Source organism: Seriola lalandi, unplaced genomic scaffold (assembly GCF_002814215.2).
Source record: "Seriola lalandi dorsalis isolate HSWRI2012SDOR001 ecotype SW California unplaced genomic scaffold, Sedor1 jcf7180002054686, whole genome shotgun sequence".
Classification (NCBI taxonomy): domain Eukaryota; kingdom Metazoa; phylum Chordata; class Actinopteri; order Carangiformes; family Carangidae; genus Seriola; species Seriola lalandi.
The window spans coordinates 1,451,526-1,477,986 of NW_019525239.1; the positions used below are offsets into that span (position 1 = coordinate 1,451,526).

General features: G+C 40.9%; 1 protein-coding gene across 8 annotated transcripts in view; it reads right to left on the minus strand.

Moving 5' to 3' along the window:
* rbfox1 (RNA binding fox-1 homolog 1) overlaps positions 1–26,461 on the minus strand; it is a 202,999-nt gene that overhangs the window by 42,951 nt on the left and 133,587 nt on the right. For 6 of the 8 annotated variants that reach the window (XM_087178384.1, XM_023422888.2, XM_087178383.1 and 3 more), the window contains exons 3-8: positions 20,057–20,203; positions 19,843–19,896; positions 17,895–17,987; positions 10,093–10,153; positions 4,593–4,646; positions 2,036–2,168 (exon numbers count right to left, since the gene is read on the minus strand). In XM_087178384.1, the coding sequence (XP_087034510.1) occupies positions 2,036–2,168; positions 4,593–4,646; positions 10,093–10,153; positions 17,895–17,987; positions 19,843–19,896; positions 20,057–20,203 (542 nt within the window). The remainder of the gene's footprint in view (positions 1–2,035; positions 2,169–4,592; positions 4,647–10,092; positions 10,154–17,894; positions 17,988–19,842; positions 19,897–20,056; positions 20,204–26,461) is intronic. The other 2 variants (XM_023422889.2, XM_087178385.1) reach the window with 2 other exon arrangements.

The following is a 26,461-nucleotide window of genomic DNA, read 5'->3' on the forward strand; positions in this document are numbered from 1 at the left end:
CTGACATGAACACAGGGAGACTGGATAAGCTGGTCAAAAGGCTGGGTCTGTGCTTGGCAGGAGTCTGGACTCACTCAGGACTCTTGTGGAGAGACGCATGCAATGTAAGATGGAGGCCATCTTGGACATTACCAACCATCCTCTCCACAACATTCTGGCAGGACAGAGAAGCAGTTACAGCAAACATCTCATCTCACTGCGCTGCAGAACAGAGAGGTTCAGGAGATCCTTTGTTCCCACTGCCATCAGGCTATACAACACCTCAGCCAAAGAAAGTGGACTAATCTAATTATTGTTGTTTATTTATTATCAACTGTTTTTATTATTATTGCTATTATCAACTACACTAATGGACACATAAAGTTCCCCTTGGGGATAAATAAAACATCTAACATCACCAAACACATCAGTTAAATACAAAGACTGAGCTGTGATTTCATCTGGATTTACTGAACATGATCACTCACAGAGAAAGTAACAAATAACAGAATACAGCCTGAACATGTGCAGCTTTGTCATCTGCCATGCGGACGCCTCTCTGCCTCCCACTGAACACAGCAGACACAGAGACAGGTGCCTCTCGCCTGCAGTGCAGTACTGATGACTCTCTGGAAAGTAACTTGTCCTAGAGTTGTTGCTAAGCATTTAAAAAGAAAAAAAAGAGTTGCTAAATCTAATGATAAAGTCACTAAGTTGGCAACACTGAAGGAGACATTCAGCTAATACCACGCTTAAGAAATGGTACGGTCCACTGTATGGGTGTCTGAAAATGTATACAATATTCTTCCAAACATGAATATGAGAAATATATTATAATATTTATAATTAAAGGTAAGAAATATATATAAATATTTCAAACCCCCTGAACTGTTGTTTTTACCTCTTTTGAGGGTTAGGGTTACCTCCTCAATCCCCCCCGTAATTTGAACCCTGATATTCAATCTGTGTGTTGTTTTTCGAGGTTTCAGGTGAAGCTGAAACTCGACACTTCCTGCACACACATAACATTAAAAGCCTTTCAGAAGTTCAGATGGTCTAATCCTTTTCTACACTGGTGGGCTTTTAATATCAGAGCAGGGAAAAAGTATTACACTCTGGTTCTATGTGCATTTTTCTTTTATTAGGACAGACAACATTTGGGCCTTCAGGCCAGCAAGCTCTCAAGTCAGTGTCCAGTGATCAGCATCTCACCACAGCCCTTGTGTGTGCTACCTTCCCATTATAGGCAGGGTCGAATTATGGGTTGCAGGGTCTGACCCCACTGATTAAGGTTTGGACACCCCCAAACAAGTGGTATAGCAACAGTTTGCTTGGGTTTGAAACATTAATACAATGGTCTTACCTGTAATTGTAAGTTGTAAATATTACAAAATATTTCCCATACTTATGCCTGGAAGAACGTTAATCTTCTGCAATTTTCTGAGATTCAGTTAAAGTTTGTGTTGCGTCTAAAGTCAAAACCAGGAGAGATCAAATCTGCTCCCATCCTTTAATAGATTCCCAGCCAGCCTCCTTAGTGTCCATTTGCCTGCAGTCATAAAGGGCGACATAAATAAAAAGAACCAACAGAATAATGGCAAATCAGATCTGACTGCCCAGAATACACAGCTCTCTCCTTGGCTTGTGTCCAGAGCATTCAGCCATGGAGGGTCAGCTCAGGCTGCTGCTGGGGCCAGGAAGATGGTTTCTTTAAATTTTTTTTTTTTTTTCGGGGGCAACAAGGTAAACTCCAAAGGTGGAGGACCTCCCATTCCTCCATAAAGACAGCATCTCTCAGTGACACCACAATACAATTCCAAATTGACAGTCATTTCCCATGAGGCCGTTCAAAGGCACATGTCCTGGAGCATGCCTGTGTCAACACAGTCAGCATTCTGTGCAAGTGGGTGGGTGGGGTTGGGGGTGTTACTGCTGTGAAGTGAGACTGGCATGCATCGCCCCGCTAACTCTGAGCACAGAGATTCAGAACTTGCCATTGGATAAAAGAAAGAGAGACAAAAGAGGGAGAAAACGAAGAGCAAGGAAGGATGCTCACCCTCCGTAAGCTGGGATGTGGGGGGGTGGGGCAGCTGCCCTGAATGTGTTGTACACGGTCCGTCCTCGACCCCGTAGGTGGGCTCCTCTGTACGCTGCTGCTGCACTGGCTGCTGGGTAGGGAAAACCTGGGACTGGGAGACAGAGAACTGGAATTACTGAACAACTTCTGTGTTGTCACAAAATCCCCAAAATAAGAACACAAATTATCTGCAGCTTATTTAAGTCGTGTTCAGCTCTACACCTTTAGACAACATTAGCATTTGAGTCCTGGAGAGAATGTGTAAAGTGTTCTCCTGTTTCCACTTCACACAAAAAAAGTGAAGAGAAAGAAAGAGTAAAGAGACAGTGGCAGCAGAGTGGAGCTATTGCAGTGGTATTGTTAATAACTTATCATTAATCTTAATGGGGGGCGACTGACACAAAGCTTAATTTGAGAGCCGGGGTGAGTGAAGGTTGAGAAGGAGATCGAGGTGCCATTTCCAACCCTAATTATACATCTCTTCCAAAAGGAGATCTAATAAAATGCTAATAGAAACAGTGAATCATTCATTGACCGGATGAAAAATGGAAGGTTTGAGCCAAAGGATAAGAGTTTCTCAAAGAGAGACAAGGAGAGGAGTGAGGCTGGTAATTGTTCCTATTCATCTTTTGTCACCTTGATTTTAGGGCCGAGTGGCCCACAACCCTTAAAGTCACACTGACGTTCCTCCACTCTGCTGCTGATACGGACTAAATGAAAAGGTGCTTGGTGTATACACATAGAGGGTGAGGACATAAGGATACTGAACAATGCTGCACTGACATGTTAGTGCATGTGGTTATATGTGGTAAGGATAAGCAGCACTAAACAGTCAAACTGGGTTGTTGCTGAAAATGGATGCACTGACGTTTGTGTGGGAGTGAGCCCTCCTCAACCTTTGAAAACCTTCCTGATGAATTGCATTGAAATGGTCCTGACACTGTATTGGGCCCATGGCTTCAGTATGTATGTCCAGCTCCCGTGTTATATTCAACAATGGATGGTTCCACCTCAGTTACCCTGGAGCATGTGCTGGCAGCAAAAAAGATGCCAAAGATTCACAACTGCTCTGAGGCCAGGAGGCTGCAGCTGAGAGTGAGTGAAAGTGAAGATGCTGCAACTAAACTTTCTGCTGTGGCAAAAGAAGTCACTGAAGTTCACAGAACTCACTGTCATGTTGATGAAACCAGTTTGTGACATGGAGCATGATCCTGCTGGAAGGAGCCATTAGAAGATGGTGAACTGTGGCCATGAAGGATGAACATGGTCAGCAACAATACTCAGACTGTGACAATCAGACCATGATTGATTGGTGTTAAGAGGAAAACATTCCCCACACCATCACACCACCACCACCACCAAGTCTGGTTCAAGTCTGGCCTGTGGCATCTCTCTCTCTCTCTCTCTCTCTCTCTCTCTCTCTCTCTCTCTCTCTGGCATAAGCCTGAAAAAATAACTTAAAAAAGAGAGTTATTGTGTCTGTTTCAACTTTCTCTCTGAGTGATCATGTTACAGTAAATCCAGCTGAAATCACAGCTCAGTCTTTGTCTTTCATTGATGTGTTTGGTGATTTTGTCAGAGGACGTCGCAGTTATAAAATCGTGATTTGACCAGAGGCGGTCCAGACATGTACTAGGTTTAGACCTAGTCTTGTTTTAATATTTTAATGACTTAATGTGGACATAGTCTTAATCTGCTGTTCTATCAAAACCTCTGAACCAATCAACCACAAGAGGACGTCCTAGCATCTGCCCTGATTGGCTGTAAGAGCCTGTTAATAACATAATAGCAGAAATTACTAAAAAGCTTGTACAGTCACAAACACAAACACACAAGCACACACACACACACACACACACACACACATACACACACATGCCCCAATGGCATTTTGGGTACTTGAAAGGTGAGACAAAGGTAAATCAATACAAAGCCATTTTGTAATTAAAAGAACGTGGGGGTGAATTAGACAAACGACTGTCTGGAGAAATTGAAAATATTGATTTTAATTTACAAAATATATTTCATACCTTTTAATGTCCTTGCAGAAATGGACAATTAGATTTCCTTCTCTCTTGTCCTTTACTTTCCTTCACTCTTCCTCTGCCACACTTCTATCTGTCTTTGTTCCTCTTATCACAAAATCCAGGTATTTTTCAACTTAATGGCCATGGTTAATGACAGGGTGGGGGCTGGGTGGTGATGGTTAAGGGTTGGGGGGGTGAACGCTGCAGACAGCTTGTGGGTGGGGGGGGGGGGCTGCAGGATGTATGTTTGTTTTGCAGCAAAAATGACGGATTGTGTTGTTGTGTTTGTGCCACTCAGCACTGTTCTCAGGCTGTATACAGACATTGCCTGGTTGCATGTTGCTTGGAAGGTAAGCTGAGGAGGAAGGGGTGACAAAGGTTAAAATGAAAAGGAGAAGGACGAAATAAAGATGTCGGGGAGAAAAAAAATTGAAGAACAGGTAGAATGAGGAGGTGGAAGATAAGGACAGAGAAGATGGTGACGGATGGAGAAGGGCATGTCCTCTTACCTGCATAGAATTCGGGGCTGTAGACAGCGCTGACCACTGGATTTAACTTCCAGCCTGAAATAAGACACAGAAGAAGACACAGACAGTCAGGAGGAGAGAGACAGGAAGGGGATCAGTGTTTTATTATCTACCTGGACATGTATTCATATATTAAGAACACATTAACATTTAATTAACAGACTTAGTTTTGAGAGTATTCCCCCGATATATATTGTCTATATTATAGACATATATAAAATGTAAATATAAAATTGTTTGATACAAACTATATTCATATACAGCTCATTTTCAGATGTGTAATATATGTACATATATTGAATTTCCATATATGAAATATATGTACATATAAAATAAAAGCACATGCGTGATTATTATATGTGAAACCTATTAGTAATTGGAACATTTTCATATATTGACATATAGGTGATACAAATATGTATGGGTTATATTGCAGACATATGTTACAGAAATATATATTCATCCCAAAGCCTCTCAGTTGATATATTATAAAATGGGAAAATGTGAAGACAGACATGTTTAAGATTCATGAAAATTAATATGAAAAAAAATGTATATGTATGTTATTCTAGTAAAATTGAATAGGCCTATATAATTCAAATAGAAGTATGTTGTGTTGTGTTCTCTGCTTCTGCCCTGCTGCACAGAGAGACCTGACCTGCAGAGGCCCAGAGAGAGAGCTGAATTTCAGGCAGATGATCTTTAGATTTTTTAACGATTTGCTAAAAATGGACGATACTGCTTCATGTTGTTGTTTGGTACGACGGAGTATTAGGAATACAATTCTAAAATTTCGAGAATACAGTCAGAATATTATAAGAACAATATTTGAAATCTTACAAGAATAAAAGTCAAAATATAATGAGAATAAATTTTAGGTCACGTGTTGTTTTAGAGGGGAAATATCAGAAGCTTTAAAATGTGGAGCATGGAGCGTCCTGTGAAGTTCTACTTTAGCTGGTTTCACAAATAAGGAGATACTTCATGTTCAGGCTTCAGGCTCATCATCATTATCATCAGTATCAGGACATTGAAAAGATTGTGAAGAAACTGAGGCTATTCTGTTATTAGGCAGACAAACAGCAGCTGACACTGACTGTCCTTTCACCTGTTTGATTAGTAGGTGTAATATTCCGACAATTTATGTTTATTATCTCTCAGAATTTTACATCTTTAATTCTGGTAATATTACGACTTTTTCCTTATAAATATTATGACTTTATTCTGGTAAAATTACAACTTTTTTCTCGTAATATTATGACTTTATTCTCAAAATGTCTTTTTTTTCCTCAAAATCTAAGACTCCATCGTAGTTTGGAGACATTTTGGACACTTAGATATCCACCTCTTCATTCGCTGTATGATTCTCTCATGTTATGGTAGGTAGTAACTTATTTATAAACATTTCTGCCATTAGCACCAAGAAATGATCTGTTAAAAAAAAAATAGTAATAATAATAATTGTAATTATTTATTATCTAGTATTTCTTACAATACTGAGAAGCACATCTTAGCCACTTTATAAAGGTTTTGGATTTGGTTTACCACAAAAAATAAGCCTAGTCAGGCTGCTTACTGATTGTTCTGTAAGGCCCCAGTACTTTTACACATCAACCTGAAATTTGGTACACTTATGGACAGGACATATGGGAAGAATCATAATTTATATTTGAGTAAGTTCACTGACAAAAAAATTATTCTTTTGTATGTGAATGACTGTCTTATATATCTTATGAGATAGATAAATGCAGTGATGTATGCGTATACATTTAATTGTACATGTGTCTTCTTCACTTCAAGCTGTTTACATGAAAAGGTGGTTTGTAAAATAGGCCCAAAACTGCTACAGCAGAAAAGGGGTTAAACTTCAACAAGACCAAGAGGCTGCCACCATGCTAGCAGCCTTGTGTCACTGTATTGAGGTTCGGGCTAAATGCTAATGCTAGCATGGCAACATACTCACGAAGACAATTCTAACATGCATACCTTAAGCAGGTATAATGGTTAGCATGTACAGGTTCAAGACCTTAGTTTAGCGAGTTAGCATGTTAAAATGTGCTAATTAGCAATAAACACAAATTAGATGGCGATGTAAGTGTTAGAAGGTATTAGAATGGAAATTAGAGATTTTCACCTGATGATGACACTACATCAAAAGCTAAAGGTTCATCAGAGTTATTAGTGTTGGTCCTGAGGGGAACATGAACATCTGAAACAAACTTCATGGCAAACAAACAAATATTTGTTGAGACAGTTCACTCCAAATCTTTAATGTGAACCAAGTGTTGGTGCCAGAGGAAAAGTAAGGGAATCACCAAAGTTATTAAGATACATCATCTGGAGACCATGAATGTACGACTCATCCTTATTGACATTTTTGTGTGTCTTGTAACATGTCTCTTGACTCTTGCACAGAAAGGTGTCATTTTGTAATCCTGTATCCAAAGCTCTTAGGGGCTATATTTTTTTTTTTTCCAAATTAGTGGAAAAGGCGTCAATGAGCACATCTACAGATGTTTTTGAATTACCGAAGAACTCTGAGATGTGGACGGGCTGGAACTAGAATGCAGGAAATTAAAATCCAGGCTGTGATGTCACAAATGCAACAGCCAAGTTTTACTGTGGTCTATGGGTGTGTATAGGCCTGAAATCCACAGCTGGAAGCTTTTATTTGTAATTCAGACATACAGTACTTACAGTACTTTTACTTCCTAGGAAGATGACATTGAATCGAATTAGAGTTAATGAGCTTTTTAGACACCAATCAAAAGAAAAGGACACTTAAATGTCAAAGTGAAAACAGACTTTGATTAAGTTTAAATTAATTGTAAATCTAAAATATAAAATAGCTGTTTGCTTAAGTCAGTACTTAGTAGCACCTTTGACAGCAGCTGCAGCCTTGATAGTGGATCTGTCTCTATTAGCTCTGTACATCTGGACACCACAAGTCCTCCAAATTCTTCTTCACAGCTCTGTCAGGTTGCATGGGGATCGCAGGTGAACAGCTGTTTTCAAGTCCAGCCGCAGACTCTCAATAGATATAGAGTCTGACTCACCGACTCCAGAACATTACCGACCTGGGACTATCCAGCGTAATTCATTCATTTAATTCATTGAAGCAATCATCTCCCCGGTATTCCTCAAACTATCTGTCTTCAACCACGTTCTAGTGTCAAAATGTCAAAAGTGATAATAAAAACTGTTATCTTTCTTAATCCTGGGATGCTGGCTTGAAGTGATGCTGGGTAATGTTGTGTTTGTGTTGTGTCATGACGCTGCAGGCACTGTTGTCACTTTAACACAGATACAATGACATCTACATTAGCGTCCTGTCACCTGGGTGTTGGGTTTAGTACAAAGCTGCATTTTCTGTGATATCGGCGAGTTTTGACAACAGCAGCTCTGGAGATCCAGACGTGTCTCACCCGATGATACTGATGATGAAGAGTTTCTGTGCCGTTCACGAATCAGATCATTTATAAGCAGAGTTAGAGCAAGAGAATGACGACGTTAGCTTTGAATGAGCTCTGAGCGGGGCGATGATCAGGATATCGTCCAGATAACTGTCCCAAGACGTTAGGAGTGATGAGGGGAACCCTATTTAGTTACCTCAACCACTTTGACCTTGCTGCTGTACATTAGCAAATAGTTTTCCATGACAAATTTCCAACTTGAGAAGCCAGACAAATCTCTCTCCTGGAAAACCACATTAATCAGCTGCTGTAGCCCTGGATGGAGAACAGGAAAGACGAGGAGCCGCGACTTCCAAAAGCTGACGAACTCTTCTAAAAGGCTTACATTTGTCCTGAGACAGAACCGCTTCTGTACTCACGCATAGTACTCATATCCCATAATACATGTTACTGACTTGACTCCTTCTCTCTCTCATAATTTTGTGTTTTCTTCTAATTCTTTCTACCGCAGAGCTGTAGAGTCTGGATCTGTGATTGCTATGTTATGATGATGAACACCGCAAATGGCGTTTTATTTGATGGCCAAAAAACCTCAGAGTTGCTCCCGTCGAAGCTTCTCTCAGCTGACTCGAGAGTCTCCCATGTGTACATGTGTACACGGGGCCACAGACCCTTGCACATGGGTACAAGGGTCTGTCCGTGTGAATTAGCGAGTGTATCTAAATAGGTATGGCTCATCCTGGTGTGTGCCTGTGATTGGTGGGCAGCATTGACACAGCTGATTGGCTCCTGTCAGATTTTTCTCCAAATATAAGGAACCAAGATGTTGTAGCCACACTATTGCTGCCTCTCTGTAACTTTTGGCATGTGTAGGGTGTTTGAGAGTTGGTAGGGGTGGACCGCCTTTTTCTTTTGACCTCCTGGTTTTGTTAGTTAAGAAGATTGGTTTTAGGTATATTTGGGCAGATTATGTTGCTGTTTTGTTTCTAGATAGATTTGTTTTGTTTGTTATTTTGGCCTTTGTCCACCCTGAGGCTGGAATACACTCTCCTCCCGTTGGAAACACTTCGCTCGGAATGATCTGCCCGAGGAAACCAGGTCAGCTGAGTAACCTCTTTTAAGACTCTTCTTAAAACATCCTTTTATCTGAGAGCTTTTGCTGGTTTTATTTTTATAAAGTTACTATCTATTAGTTTTTATACACCTGATTGACTGAATTGTTTTATCTGTTTTTCTTCTCTTTGAAATCTATTGATTTAATGGATTTTATTTTTCACTTTCTTTGTCAAGCACTTTGTAATGTAGCTTTTGAAAAGTGCGGTATAAAAAAAGATTGTTATTATTATTAAGTAATAAATCGGTTCACAAATCGGTTAACAGTCTAGAAATGTGTCCCTGTGGCTACTCGGGACATGGGGAGGATGGGGTACTCCAGCTGTGTTTTTGACACCCCTAGATGGGACATAACATGAGTGGGTGGCTCTTCCAGGATCTTTTCTTGCTTCAGTTGACGGTAAGCTTGAGTGTTCTTTTCTGGTTGGCAGTTTTTCTTTGTTTTGGGGAAAATGTGATGTATTTCTTACTGGAGTAATATGTGGCCAAACCCCTGTTTAAACTGTTGCTGGAGTTATTACCTCCTCAGACTTTTTTCCCTTCTCCATGAACCTTGGAAGTAAGAAAGCCAGAGTCCCCTACTCTGCTTTAACAGGACTGCAAGAGATGTTCAGTCACTTGGAAACATTCTTGTTTCCATCCCCTGACTCAAGCTTCTTGGCAAGGTCGCTTGGGATGTCTCTTCATCTTCATGGTGGAGGATAATAACTCACCAAAAGTTTGACCTTCCAGATACAGCTGTATTTTAACTAGAGACGCAGGCTATTATGTGATTTCTAAAACCCTTTGGCTGCGCCAGTGATGATTTTGGTGAGCACAAACATGTCTGTTGTGATCTAGATCAGTGTAGGGATGATTTCACTTTGACATTAAAGGACCTTTTTTTGTTGATCAGTGTTAAGATCGTTCCCTCAGGGGTTGAATATGTTGTATATGCGCTGTAAACATTGACTTACCATTTGCATATGGGTTGACAGTCTTCTTATTTGTCATTACTCGGGCTGTTGCATTGTTGACCTACAGCAGGTGAAGAGAGAGCTCCATAAGTGATGATATATATGCGTCCGTAGTAAGAGCTGTATACTTGTTAGAGTAAATCTGCATGCAACGTTTCCTGATGTTGTAAACAAAGAAAGCAGTACACTGTGTCATGGCAAACACCCATGTCACTTATGTGTTTTCAAAATTGCATTCAGAAGCACTTAAAAACACATCCAAAACAAATCCGTTTTCTTTCTCATTTGCATATTTACTATCTTATGACGTTTTCCAGCATGCTCTCCCCAGGTCTAGTGACATTTCAGTAACATACGGACAAAAGTAAAGAAACAACAGATGCACTTGGCAAAATGATGTTTTGTAAATGTACAGATGCATGCGGTGGGGAGGAAAAGGAGGAGGAAAAAACAGACAAAGAAAAATGTCAGTGGAGTTAGGGGAGAAGAGAAAATGTTGGGAGCATTATGCAACATCCAGTCGACCTTAAAACGTGAGAAGAACTGTTGTGACGAAAGCAACACAAAGCATTCACACTCAGACAACAGCCTCTCGAATTCATCGCAAGAATAAATCGTAAGATCAAAAAACAACCAAAGAACATAGATGTACTGAAATAAACCAACCAAGTCAATCAATCAACCAGTCAAATCATTCCAAATCCAAACAACAGCTAATAGGGTAAATCAAAAATAAGGGTGCATCGTCCTCCAAAGTAAAAGAAAACAAATAAATAAATGGGTTTCCAACAGTCTCAGATGTGCAAACGAATTCATATCTCAGTCAGTATCGCTCGCACACGCAGCTTCAGGAGAACACTTAGTGAATGGACACTCACGCCGACACGCAAGAAAATATGTATGTCAATATACAGCATCAACTCAACCACAATTCAAAAAGAAATGTCACGTGAGTTTTAGCGTTGCAAACGTTCCAAAGAGAGAGGAAGAGTGAGAGGAAATGCTGGCAGAATGGCTTGCTCGCCCACACTTACCATTCCCAAACCTTTTGGCCCCTCCCACTTGTTTGTGTACTGTTACCGTTGTAACTGTGTTGGATGGGGGCCCTAAACAAGCTACCGTTGGAAGGATGGTGGGGGAGGAGGGGATGAGAAAGGAATAAGCAGCATCTTACTCAGGTGGCCAAGAAAACTTTGCAATCATTCCACTGCACAAACTCTTTCTTTCAGCTCTCTCTGTACAAGCAGTCAGCTACTCTCTTAAAGCATAACTCCGACCATTTTGTCCAGACAAGCTGTCATCATCCATGACTGGACCGAAACCCTCTTCGCTATGGAGTTGACTACATGTTGACTAATTGTTATTTTTTTCCTAACACATAGTTTCATTGATCTGTAATGAAACACAAAAAGATGTAAATGAATGTTATCGAAAGTTCATTTTATGCAGTTTTGATGCTACCAGGGCCGTAGCTTACTGTCCCTACCGCACTATTTCCTGTGCCTCGCTACCTTAAATTGTGCAAAATCCTGCAGCTGTCAGATCGTAGTGTTAATTCAGTAGGGAAGCAGGAAGCTGGGCAGATGAACTGATGGTGATGAGGGTTGAGCTTGGGTTTCAGGGTTTGAAAAAGCCAGGGGAGAAAAGATTCCAAAACTAAACTTGTTAGATTAGAAGAAGGTAGATTAGATAACATGATTGAACTTTAATTAATAAAGTTTTTGTTATTGTAAATGCAAAGGCACTCAGCTTGTTATTGAAAAAAACAAGGCAGAATTTAGATGGTTTAATGGTTTTGTAGATTCCAGAAATAAGGCTTGATGACTTCTCCCTGTTTCACTTCCAAAGAACGGATCTTGCATTAGGACTTTGAGGAACCTTTGATCTGATAGTTTGTTCAATACAGCATGCATTCATTACATTTGCCCTGTTTTTCTGAATTAACGAGATTGTTATCTAAGAATTACGAGCCTCTGGAATTCCCAATTTGGATGGGATTAACATTACAGCTGTCTCTTATACACATCTTAAACGTCCATTGCAAATAATGATCCGCTAAACAATAAATCCACTTCAATCGTAGATAAAAGTTACTCAGAACTTGCCTGAGAATCGTCACATTTTTAAGTTTTCTTCAGTATCACACTGATGTAGTGATAATTGCCAGTACATCCATGGGTATGGTGCTCTGTTATAACACAGGTCTGTTTCAACACTGGTCTGAATGCCTTCTAAATGATGCTGCTGCGAGTGGTCTAGTTATGTTTCCTTTGCAGCAGAAGAGCTCGTCTGTACCGTTCTGACTGGCAGCTTGACATAGGAAAGGCAGAGATGCAAACTGTGTCGTGACGTGGTCTTCATGGCCGTCACAGACAGCAAAGGCTGAACCAAAATGAGACGGTCTGGCCTTACTGTTACGTCACCAAGCACCACTCCTAACTTGAGGTTTTAAGGTCCTTGGTTTTAAGAGTTGTACTATTAGCTGTTCAACTGAGCTGAAGCCCAACACTTATATTTAACAGTATAATCCTCAGGCTCTCTGTCGGTGTTGTTTGCTGCCATATTATTTTCATTACTTGTGTGCAAAGAATCTTGGGATAGTTGGGGCCACAAACGATTTATCTGTTGGAGCCTTTGTTGCTCAGGAAAATATGGATACATTTCCTGGGGGCACATTTGACTGAGCCTTTGAAATGGGACAGCCTAGTCGCGCCATTGTGACTCAATCAGTCTTCGAATGCAGCCTCTGAAGGATGCGGCCCCTGAATTAGGATACAGCAGTAATCTGGCCTTTTCAAGTGTGGTTCTGTCTGATCCAAAAGCTTTCAGTTTGACCTGCCTGCTGTGTGTGATCACACCTTGCATTATTGTGTTTCTTTCTGATCCAGACACAGATCACATATTAATACCAGGTGCATGGCTGTAAAAGAGCCTGAGATCAGAGTAACGGCTTACATTGTAAAAAGGAAACAAGTGTTCCAGTTGGTTGCTATTAAAGGGTAAAGGGTGTTGGTAGGTAGACAAGCCAGTGTGTCAAGGTGTATGGACAACTCAGAAAAGGGAACAAGGACAAGAGGAGCATGGATTCCAGCAATGAGAGGATGAGTGGTATGTAGCATGGTGAGTGTGGTCAACCATGCCTTTTGGAAATGTTGTTCACTGTCTTGTCGACGTGAATCTGAACTGCAAAAAAAATAGTTGGAAAATGTGCTTGTTTCAGTCAATTCAATTTGTCAAGGAAAACTACTATGTAAAGAGGAAATGGAAGCTGCCATTATGCCAATGTTATGGAGTATTGGGTGGTTGGGAGGCCTTAATGAATAGAACCTTTAAAGTGTGACACTGGAGAATTTTAGTGCATTTACTGGTGCCATGGATGGGAATGAAAGGAAAGCTACTTGGACTAAACCTTGGAATCAAGTAGGTCCCTTTGCCTTGATGAAGCTTATTCCTGCAGAATATGGTCAGAGTAGAAGCCTGTACTCTCTCGCGTCAAGTGTGACAGAGAGACAATTGCCCAGTTTAGTTGCTAAAAACCATCGTGTTCACCAAGGCCTATGGCCTCTAGCTCCCTCATCTCCTACAATCTCCTCCAAGCATTGCCATCCCTATTCTGTCTCGTCTTGTTTTCATCTATTTGTTTTATTTATTTACATTGTGTTTCTTACTCTGTAAAGCACCCTTGGATACCTTGAAAAGCGCTATGAAAATCTAAGATATTATTATTGTTATAATTAGCTTTTGGCTCTTCAGCGGATCTACATATCCTGAGCACAAAGTGTCAGAGGGAAACTGTAAAAGTGAACTCTGCTTATGTGAGAGCTTTGGATCATGTCAGTAAATTGTGGCAGAGCTGAACTGAGCTTCATGGTATGCAACAAGAATGTGGCGGACTGAAGTGCCTTTGCAATGCCAGGATAATGACCTCAAAGAATTTGTTGGCATAAAATGACATTTGGTCAACTGCAACAACACAGGTTGTACTGTGGTAGCTGGATAGTACTAGTAGTATGTAGCTAAGAAATAAGGGTGTTGGGAAGAATAGGAGAAGGGTTGAGGGAAGGAAAAAGCATGAAGCTGGAAACGCTCTAGCTGGATGGTGATGAGATGCTTGCATTGATCTAAGAGAATAGAAGATACTAAATGTCAAAGCTGGTGTCATAAATAACTGAAGGTCCAAAGGAGAGACAGAGGTGAATGTATCACCTTAGGGATTGTCTGTATCTCACAAATGCGGATGTTTTCATTTTATACCTATATTGTCAGGGTTATTCAAAAATAATGATAGATGGAGCAAGGGAGGGGGAGAGAGTAGGCAACATTGTCCCTGTATGGGTCCACATGACTGTCTTCCTTCTACAGAATCTAGTGGCCTGGAACTGGTGCTGTTGAGGACCTGACCACATTATACACTGCTCCAAAAAATTAAGGGAACACTTAATTGTCACTGTATAACATAAATATCAATCTGTCCATTTAGGAAGAACAAGTGATTGTGAATCAGTTTCACCTGCTTTGGTGCAAACAGGTGCAATGGAGAGGCAAAAGCATGATAACCCCCAAAAAAGGGAATGGTTTAACATGTGGTGGCCACAGACAGTTACTCTCTCCTGATCCTTCCTGAATGATTCTTCTGTAGTTTTGTGTTTTGCATCCATACATGCGGTCACAAGAAGGACTGGTACCTGCTCCTCTGTGTGAGGAGGAACAGGAGGAGCACTGCCAGAGCCCTACAACATGACCTCCAGCAGGATACTGGTGTTCATGTTTCTGACCAAACTGTCATAAACAGACTCCATGAGGGTCTGAGTCCTCTAGTGGGACCTGTGCTCACAACCCAGCACCCTGCAGCTTGATTCGCAGAGAACACCAGAATTGGCAGGTCCGCCATTGGCGCCCCGTTCTCTTCACAGATGAGAGCAGGTTCACACTGAACACATGTGACAGGCGTGAAAGAGTCTGGAGACGCTGTGGTGAACATTATGCTGCCTGTAGCATCATCCAGCATGACTGGTTTGGCGGTGGGTCAGTGATGGTCTGGGGAGGCAGATCCTTGTAGGGTCACACAGACCTCCATGTCACAGCCAGCGGTACCATGACTGCTGTTAGGGACCGGGATGAAATCCTCAGAGCGATTGTCAGACCTCACACTGGTGCAGTGGCCCTGGGTTCCTCCTGGTGCGGGACAACGCCCGGCCTCATGTGGCCAGATTGTGTAGGCAGTTCCTGGATGAGGAAGGCATTTATGCCATTGACTGGCCCTCATGTTCCCCTGACCTAAATCCAATTGAGCACTTATGTGATGTTATGTATCGGTGCATCCGACGCCACCAAGTACCGCCACAGACTGTCCAGGTGCTCCAGGTCTGGAAGCAGATCCCTCAGGACACCATCCGCTGACTCAACAGGAGCATGTCCAGACGTTGCCAGGAGTGCATACAGCCACGCGGGGGCCATACACACTACTGAGTCACATTATGAGTTGCCATGATGAAATTCACGCAAGTTGGATCAGCCTGTGATTTTAATTTCTTACTTTGATTTTGGGTGTGATTGGGAATCCTGCCCTCAGTGTGTTGATGATTTTGGTTTCCATTGACCAGTGTTATGTCATTTTGTTATCAAAAAATTAAACAATGTACATCAATAAGATTTTCAACTTGAATAATAAGTTAATCAAGATCTGAAGTGTTCCCTTGAATTTTTAGCAGTGTATATTATATCTGGGTTACCCTGAAAACATGAATGTCAAACTTTTGGAGGCTGTGTAAAATGTAATTAATTTGACTTCATGTCAGTAAAGTGCAGGAAAGTGAACCGACGAAGTCTTTCGGATTAGAGGTGAAACGTTTTAAAGAACCTCAAGCAAGTCCAGTTGCCTTTCTAAATCTCTACAGTGTGTCATAAAGGATTCACTTAAGATGAGCTACAGTCTAGTCTCTTTTAGCATGTAAGACCTGCTGAGGTTAGTTGGTGGATTACTTGTGTCTGGGGATAACCTTTCTCGAAAAGACATGTACCAGAAGTAACACTGTACAGAACTCCAGGCTTATTATATTTTGCAGGAACTGCTGGTTGGATTATTTATTCTGCTTGAGATTGATGTTGCAAGATATGCACCACACATGGCAGGTTATCTGCAATGCTATCTGCTTGCTTAATAAATATGGCAGGAATTTGAATAACTCGGGGTCTCATCATCTAAGATAGAGCGTAAAATCAACTGAGATCAACATGCAGATGATGTATCAGACTGTTGTGGTGAAAACAGAGCTGCGCCTGATACAAACCTGTCCATTGTCCAATCCACACCTCAAACCTTACAGTTGCGAGCTCTGGGCTCACCCTTAGAAACAGAGTGAGAATATTCATAAGGAGCTCAGAGTAGAACCACTACCCCTTTGCATTAAGAGGAGCTAATTAACATGCTTTGGAACTCTGATGAACTGATTAGGATTCGTCCTGGCCTTCCCTCCTTCCTGTGTAGGTATCCTGGGGAGGTCCAACTGGGACACCCCAGAGAAGACACAGAACACACTGGAGGGATTACATACCCCATCTGCTGTGGAAATACCTCAAAATTCCCCAGGAAGAGCTGGAGAACTTCTTGGCTACCTTGCTTAGCGTGTTGCTACTGTGACCTAGATAATTGATTAAAAGTAGATGGATGGATGAATGGATGGATGGATGGAGGTGACCCGGATACTATTATTTTCAGGGTACAATCATAGAAATAAAAGATTTTATATGTGTAGTTACAACAGGTGGGGGCATGGCCTGGTGACCGATGGGAGATTGTAACTGCAATGCAATAGATGGGAGCAAAGTGGTCCATTAAAGCACTTGTAGGTTTAATAACTCTTCAAAGCCCCAGCCTGTTCTACTGCTCAGTGCCAATTCTGCCCAACCATCAGGAACTCACGTGATTCCCTTCCAAAGTGTCGTCCATGTAGTAAATCCCACATGGTCCAGACTCCATGGTCCACAGTTGGAATGTGGATGATATGGACTCTACTGGGTATTTGGTAGAAAGTGATCTACACCAGTCATAATTTAAGGTATTAACAACTTTCTGTTGAAACTCAGATCAAAAATGGACAGAGTTATGCTTCAAGGCCGATGGCGTCTTGTGTCTACTCCATTGAGGGGACACAAGAAAGTGAAATAGCACTTAAGTAATGTCATGCTCCTGAATCAGGTCAGTTGTGAACCTTGCATTTCGCTCTCCAGGTGTCTTCAAATTCCTAAGTACTTCCTCTGTCCATGGATAAGTAAGATTTGAGGACTTTTTTTTCTTTGGAAAAAGCTCCTCGCATATTAAAAAAAAAACATCTTTGCTTTTGAACATTCATGACCAAAATCCAAAGCAATCTTTGCACCTTTATAAACACAAATACTGAATGTCTGTCTATTAGGGCTGTCTACAGTGGATTTCCACTTCTAAATCTTTGGTAAGGCCAATTTCCTTGACAGTACAAAATCAAGTAAAATAGGAAAAAGGAACAAAATAGTAAACAAACAAAAAATAAAACAAGCAAAGTCTCTCACATACAATAATGTTGAACTAGTCACATGTTGATATTTATTTGTGTTTGGGTTAATGAGACTGCACAAGGAAAGGGAAATGATGAGACTCAGTTTGATGTCATGAGAAAGATGGCAAGATGGAGTGTGGGGCAGTAGACTGTCAAACGCTCACGCACACAAACACAAACACACAAACACACATGTTCACACAAAAAGAGGTAAAAGGAGGACAGGGAAGAAGGAGGAAGTCCAGAGAAATATTTGAGAACATGCACCTCTATTTTACGACCTTCTACCACGGTGCCATGTAATTTCTCTCTGGCCCTGTCGGCGTCCACGCTATGCTCGAACGTTACGAACCCAAAACCCTGCATGCAGGATGGAGAGAGGCAAGAACAACATGCACATTATTTTTGCACATATCATATTCAACATTACAGTGAACAGTGGCTTGCGTCAATAGGAGCACAACGAATAACAACATTTTCAGCTTTATGATCCTATATTAACCGATATCCAATAATATTACACAGGTCTGAAAAAAAAAAAAGCAAATTGACTCTGCACAAAGCCCCGCCCCCTTAGGAACAGTTGCTAAGCCTGTCAAGCTTTTCAATTCTAGCATGACACATATGCAGTTTTTTTTTAAATCCAATGAGGGTATGACTGAGCGTATGACCCATTGATGACTCACAAGCAAAATCACAAGGAACATGAGTCACTAAGACAAAGTTTGTGGTTCGAAAACAAACCTGCAATTTCCGTGTACGGCCATGGGTGTCGCCGAAGACAACAAAATGAGAATCGTCAAGATTGATACTTTACTGATCAAGCACACTCTAAATTGGACACAGACATGGATGTGTGCACAGGTCTGTTTATACTACACTGGGTAACTGTTTAGGCAGATTTCAGACAGAGGCGGACAAAGAGAAGCTTCCCATTCTTATATGGTAAAGGTAGATTTTACTGGCTGAAACCGAACCTAATCCTGAATATCTGAAGAATGTGAACAGTGAACAAATTGAAATACTGCGTAAGACATTTATTCACAACTGTGAGTCATTGGAATTGAAGCCTCCGCTATTTTCTCCCATTCATTACCTACACTGTCCCATTACACTCAGGCCTCAAGGGTTAATAACATGGCTCAGTAATAAATGTCTGCTTTTGTAGCAGGAGCTTTATGACAATCGCAAACAATGTAGTTGGACATAAATCATCTGCTGCTATGCTCCCATACTGCAAGGTGGTACGGCAAATAGATTCCTCTGATGAAGTCATTATAGAGGAAATTAAATCCACCAAAAGAGTGAAGTGAAAAAAAAAAAAAAGACTAAGTTATAACAGGAAGCTCAGCACATCGGCCAAATTCAAAGAACTCATAAACAGCAAATAGTCTTATTCTAAAAATCTCAGGAGCTTAAGGACTTTAAAAAGGAGCTTCATCTCTGACGAACACCAGTGTGGCTCAGTGTAAAAGAAGCCTGTTGTTCTACGGAGGACATTTCAATAAACCACTATTGATCAGCCATGACTCTCTGGCTTGTTAATGTGGAAACCTTATTTATATACTTGATTAACTTTGAACATCAATCTGCAACATTTTCATCAATATCAAAATCTCATTGTCCCTCAATAATGTGATTTATCACTGAGTGTATCATTGGCTGCAGAGATCCTGTTGTGCTGCAGCGCAGTGTTTTGTTGTGGTAAAATAATGGGCCTCCTCAATAACACAGTCCGGTCTGTACTTGTGTTATCATGGACTTATGAAAGTCATAAGTCACGGAGCAAATACAGTCCCAACTCAAAATCAGCATGTAGCCAAGTTTACGGAAGTCCAGATGTTCTTGTACTGCCCAGTCAGCTGATGCTTTGAGACCATCCTTGTGAGAAATGGTGATCATACATGGTTTTAGAATAGTTAGATTTCATATTATTATTTCTATGAGCAGGGCAGAGTTTAGTTATTTCGGGAACTGGCCTTGTAGATGAAGTCTGCTGCACAATATGAACTCTGGCTATACCGCACAGGTATGTTGAGATGTACTGTACATTGCAAAGTTCGAACTCCAAACATTACTTCAACCTTTGCAGAGACTGTACTGAGAAAGGCCTGATTTTTATTATGTTATGTTGATCCAGTAGTGAGACTTTAAACAAACACAAAGAAGCAGAAGCATTTAAGTAAAAGTGAAATAGAACAGAAACACCATGTACCTTCGAACCGCGTTCGTTGAAGATGATTTCCACATCTAAGATTTTGCCAAATTGCTGTAAAGAAACAAGCAAAAGCAGAAATGCTGGGTCGTTCATTTTTAAATCACTTGATATTTTTTTTCAATTTGGCAGAAAATTAAAACACAACAGTTTTTTTTTGTTTTTTTTAACCCACACTTGTGTATGTATGTATGTCAGATATTGTCGCACTTACGCCGAACATTTGCCTGAGGTCTGGGTCTCTGAACCTGAAGGGGATGTTGGAGACATGAAGTCTCTTGGGCTGGGCCTTGCTGTCTGTGCTTTCAGGTACGGTCTGTGTTGGCGGCTGACTGTCCGTCTGCGCCGCATCATCTGTCTGCTGGAAAAAACAGAACAAAAGACATTGACACTTGACATTATTTAAAATGACACAGTCAAACATTTATTGGCACATTTTTTTCCCATCATTACCAGTTGCATCACTGCTCAAACGCTCTTCAGTACATAATTAAACCTTAGAAGTTTTTTTGGGTATTGAACCCCGGTCGGAGCTGTGCAGGAACCAGTGTCTTTTAAATGGCGTGGTCAGAGCAAAGTGCTGATGGAACAAAAGACAGAGCCCCTCCCTCCCCCTGTGGAGTCTTTGTGCCCCTTGTCAGTGGAGCGTCAGCTGGGAGAGTTTCCAGTCGTCAGCATGTACGACCTGACAGTGAGGACACTGAGATGGAAAAGTAAAGTAAAGTAAACACAACGTGGGGAAGTCATGTTCACTCCTCGCTAGCGCATTGTGTGTCTACATGAATGTGCAGATTGATTTTAAAACATAACACTATCAAAAAAACCCTTTAACATCGGGCTTTTGTCTCATATGGAGAAGAGTACAATCAGCATTTCACACGTAAAATGACTCTGTAGTAGACACAGGTATTTACCAGCTGTAAACACAACACCTGGGTGAACATGCCTTTTCCGATCCGTTTTACCTGTATTTACGGCAGCTGGCAGCTCACTCCTTCTCCCCTGTGTGTGTGTGTGTGTGTGTGTGTGTGTGTGCTCTGTGTAACTGCATGTGATGAAATTGGTCCCTGAGAGTGAGCCACACCTCTCGCTCTCTCTCTCTCAATTTTTGTTAATTAGTTAATAACCTTTTTTTCGTCCGTGTTGAAGTAAACAGCTCAGCTTTACCGAGTGGTCCCGTGGCTTTTTGTGAAGCGGATTAAGACGTGGAGACTGAGTAGAGCGTCAAGCTAAAGCTTCACAGAGACCACCAATTAGAGGGAAGTTATAAATCAGACAAAACCACGTAATGAGTCTTAACGGGACAGAATTCTATACACAAAAACACGGACATAAGAGATGCTCGTGCACACACGTGCACAGTATCCGCAATTAGCAGTGTTTGTCCTTTAGTTCTCAGTGTGAGTGAGATCAACAGCTGTGAAACACAAGAGAGGATTCAACAGTCTCCTGTTACGCGAGTGTGTGTGTGTGTGCATGTGTGTGTTACACAAATTGTCGATGTGTCTCTTTCTTGACTTTAATTTATGGACAAGTCTTGTTCATGAGTATCTGTAATATGTACACACAGTGACAGGGGAGGGTAACACCCACAACACCAAAAACTGGCCTCAAAAGATTAGAATTAAATCAGAGTGACACCTCTCTGACAAGTCAGAGAAGAGTGTGTGACATAACTGACATAATTTGAGGTGTGACTGTGTTTCTTCTTTGGTTGAATAATAAAAGTGAGCATGAGAAACTGCTGCCATATCCACGTGTAACATACTAAAATCATGATCCTGCAGAAAGACAATGTTCTCCATTCTTCCCTCTCATCTCTGTCTCCCAGTCCCAGGCTCCAGGCCAGCTAAAAATACAGTCTGCATATGTGTGTGTGTGTGTGTGTGTGTGTGTGTGTTTGTGTGTGTTTGTACGTGTGTGGGTGTGTGAGCTTGAAAAGAAGAAGCAGCATAAGGCCAGCAGACTGCAAGTCTTCCACGCAACGCCTAGGTGTATACGAGCACATATGGAAAGGATTGTACACACACAGCAGCGACCGCCATCTGTGCAGAGTCCGCGGCGACATCCGCCTACACGAGCGTTGGAGAAATAAAACAAACAAACAGCGAGACAAAGCATCTTCATCTCATCCCTTTTGGCATCAGACACTGATATGAGGTGAGGCCGGGCTGAGTGTAGAGCCGTTTCAGACATATTGGAGATATCAAACAGCGATGATTGCCAACATCAGCTTCTCAGAGAAGGAAAGAAGACATGGAAATGTAACCTGAAGAGACGATGTAGTGAAAAGGCTTAAAGAAAAAACTTTCTATATTTAAAGTCATTCTTTATCCTAGAACCTGTTGTTCAGAAACAGAGAAAGCACTGAAACAAAAGCCTCTAATATTGATGATGAACGATTGGTCTCTGTGAAACATGGATTAAACCAAATGTTAACCTTCGTCTTAATGAAGCTTCTGCACCTGATTACACCATAGACTGTAAATAAAGATGGATGTAGCCTCTGTGATGTCACCTACAGGTTTCTGAAGAGCAGTTTTGAAGCTCAGAGTGAGCTGCTCCACTGTCCCCATCTTGGCAGTGCCTGACTCCGCCCCCTAGCTCCCAGCTAATCTGGCTCCGTGGGTGGAGCCGAGACTTGCATGACACTCACCCTCTTGTCACTCAAAGAGGCAACACCCTCAATAATGCTTAACTTTAAGTCTTAATAAAATGTAAACAGGTGAGTTATATAAACAGGTGTCATGAAGGAGGAAATTAGCTCTAGAGGCCAAAACAGTTTTTGTACCAGACTGTAAACATGTTTATTTCTGCTGTAAAGTTGGACATTTTAACATTGGAGTCTATGGGGATTGACTCACTGTTGGAGCCAGACTCTAGTGGTCATTAGAGGAACTGCATGTTTTGACCCTTTTTTTTCAGCCACAGAGGTTGCCGCTTGGCATACACTAATGCACATGCTGCTGGAGCTACTGAGCGAGGTGGGGGTGTGGCATTAATTTATAAATCAAATTTCAGACCTTTAAGTTAAGCCTTTCTAGTGATTAATGACACTTTAGCTTTCACCCAGTTTGTGGTTGAACCAACTCACCGCAGTAGTAACACTCTCAAGGAGGTTTTTTTTCTTGCCACTGTTGCCAAGTGTTAGCTCATGTTGGGAATTGTTGGGTCTCTGTAAATAATGTTATTAAGAGTACTTTCTAGACCTGCTCTATTTGAAAAGTGCCTTCTGATAAAGAAAAATTGACTTGAGTTGACACAACGGACCGAGCTTTGGAAAAAACCACAGTAAATGGACCCTGAGTTTAGATTTTCTTGATATTTTTCTTTCCAGTACAGTTTGTTCTGACGGCGGCTCCAGAGTTGAGGCAGTGGGATCATTAAAATAAGATGAGTTCATTCCCTATGAAATGCAGAAACGTTTGGTCCAAATATGGAGAGGGTTCATCCTCTGGGGAGAATGAACCTTTCTTTTCACCTACACTTTGTCTCCGTGTCACAAAATGCCACTGCAGAGTGTCTGGATGGAAATATGTGATCACTTGGACATATGTGTGTATTTGGTCATATATGATGTGGGTTTCACTGCAAGTTTATAAAAATCTTTTCTCTCTCTCTCTCTCCTACTTCCCCCCTTCCCTAACCACACACAGCATGGGGCTCACAGTGAGGCTGACGTTGCTCCATAAACACTCCGACCAGATGAGGTCATTCTTCCTGGATACACACTCAGCACACACACACTCATGCTACTGAGAGAGGCAGAGAAATCCCGATTCCCACCCCCAGCCACTAAATATTATGCAGATACACTAAGTCCATCCATTTACAGCCTTTTATCATTCGTTATAAGTGTTTCCCAAAACTGGCTTCACTTTTTCTAAATACTTGCAGCAAGCACAGTGTTCTTTTAAATACCTACAGCCTTTCTAAATGCTTTTTATGAACTGTTACAGTCAATGATATGGACAGAAATGTAAATAAGTTAATGGATTTTAACTAAAAAAAAAATATATTTTTACTTTGATAAAATGATAATATAGTTTGATCATATTATTATTATAATATGATGATACTAAAAAGGGATTAACAAGAGTATTGAATTATCACCCTATCCGCTAATATACTGGAATCTTTGTATCTATTATTATTTTTGCTTTGTGTCTTTAGTTATGAAGTGAATTAAATCATGAAGTAAAGTAAAAATAGATTTACATTAGCATGTGGCTAGTTATGGCTGAAATGGTAATAGTGCAGTTTTCAAATTACATGGGCCACAATTTTATCCAGGTGAACTGAAGTTGTATATTGATTCAGCTGGAGCTTCGTGAGGATGGTTGGCCACTCCGTTAAATAAAGCTCTGAAAACATCTGCATATCTGTATCCTTGTGTTTATGACGCTGTTGAGGAAGAACACCACTCTCTAAATCATTCTGGAGTTTGACAAAATTAGACTTAAGACAAGATTTAGTATAGATAAGCAATCTAGCCTCAGCTTGTCGCATGACATTATTTTCATCGGTCATTGGGAACACCAGGACCTGGTCAGCTGCAGCGTCCAGCTAGTGTTACAAATGCAGAATTAAATGCAATGGTGCTAAGCACATTATGTTATCATCCTTCCAAGGTGAGTCTTGAGTCTAATACAGGGCATCAACAGTTAATCATACTATGTAGGAAAGCAGGAGATGTGTCTTTAAAGTTAAAATCCAGTGTTTCACCTTGTTAACATCCATATGATGTTTTTATATAACACAAGACATATGATGAGTGAAATAATCATCAACACCATGACTGAGTGTTTCCACCTTGAACTGCAGTGAACCAATGACAGTCTCATAAAAACAGATTCAGACAGCCAGGGTTTCATACGTCACAAACCTAAGGAACAAATCCTGTAAACTTATGGGGATAGGGGGCGGGGCTAAATAAACCTGAAAACTTGTCAGTACAGAGAGCCAGAGTTAGCATTAGCACAACTGCTAACACTGTGTCAGCCATTGCCAGTTACAAGCTAACAAACAACATAAACAGGTAAAAGATGCTAACTACGCTGACTTTTCTGATACGTCTGCTAGTCTCTGATTCTGGTCTCAACAGATTCCTCATCTGAGTCTGGGTCTCACTAGAGCAAGCAGGTGGTGGGCGGGGCTAAAGGCCTGATCCAGATTTCTCAATCAGGAAGTAAGATTAGATGAGCTTTAGATCCAGTTTAAAGTGTGAAAACCATGTTAAACTAAATATAAATCATAGCAGAGGATTTTTACAGAGTTTAAAACATGTCTGGAGAGAAACTTTAAAGTCTTTACTACAAGGCTATTACCGTAGCCTTAATTATACACTTTCACCAACAGTTAGTGGTGGAAGAAGTAGATTATTTACTTAAGTTAAAGTAACAATAGAACTCCAAACAATCCTATGTAAGGCACATAAGTAATATCAGCTATGAATACTTAAAGTGTCAAAAGTGAATGCACCTGTTCTAAAGACAAATGGTCTCTGTGATGTTTTATGATGTGAAAATATTGTTAATTGATGCGTTGCTTTATAAGCAGCATTTTACTGTTGGCGCTGCTTGAAGGGGAGCTAGTTTTAACTAGGTAGTTTAGTCCAGTGTTTCCAAGCAGAGGGGCTGGGCCCATCCAGGGGGAGTCCTTATAAATCTTCAGGGTCATGAGATTATCAACAGGAGAGAGAAGAAAGGAAAACAAGGGTCTGTTTTTTTGTTTTTTCAGTGATATATATAATTAAATAATACATAACATGTCTCGAGGGTAAAACAGCATGAGTTTGGAAGGTGGAATTGTTGCAGCATCAGTAGTAATGTGGGAATTGTTGAATAAAATGTAAGAGCCCTCAGCACGTCATTAACATCAAAGTTCATTGTGTTCTTTAATTAACAAATAAATGACATCAACACTTAATAATACCATGTGGGAAAGCAGGAGATGTGATTACTTGTAAAGTAACTAATTACAGCAGAGTCATCCAGTTACTTTTACACAAATAAATCATACCATGGAGTTAAACTCCAGGGCTGAAACTAACTCCAGCTGCTCACTGAGCACCTTTTTAAGAACACCTGTACACCTGCTTGCTCATGCAATTATCCAATCAGCCAATCATGTTGCAGCAGTAGAGTCAGGTGAGGAGCTTCAGATAACATCAAATTCACATCAAATATCAGTATCTCAGTGACTTTGTGCTTTGGATTGGAGCAACAACAATAGCATCCAAGACACTGTCCTCCTGTAAAAATCAAGGCTGGTATGGGTCAGGTTATTGATTACGTTTTGTTGCTAGGCGACATTTAGTGGTCGTAGTAATTATGACAGGAGCAAAGGAAGAAGTCAGGTGATATAGAATAGAGAGAGACAAAGTCCACGTCAGGAGGAGGTTGTGGTTGTGGATGGCTCAACATAACACCGGAATCTGGTGTTTGATTCCCATATCAAAGTAGCTTTTTATATTGTAACCATGACAACAAAGACTGCATAATGTCGAGGAAGTACTTCTTTTAACCCAAATCATGTTTTTTACATGAACCTAACCGAGCCATGACTGTTATTGTAGTAACCATGACAACAAAGACTGCGTAATGTCGAGGAAGTACTT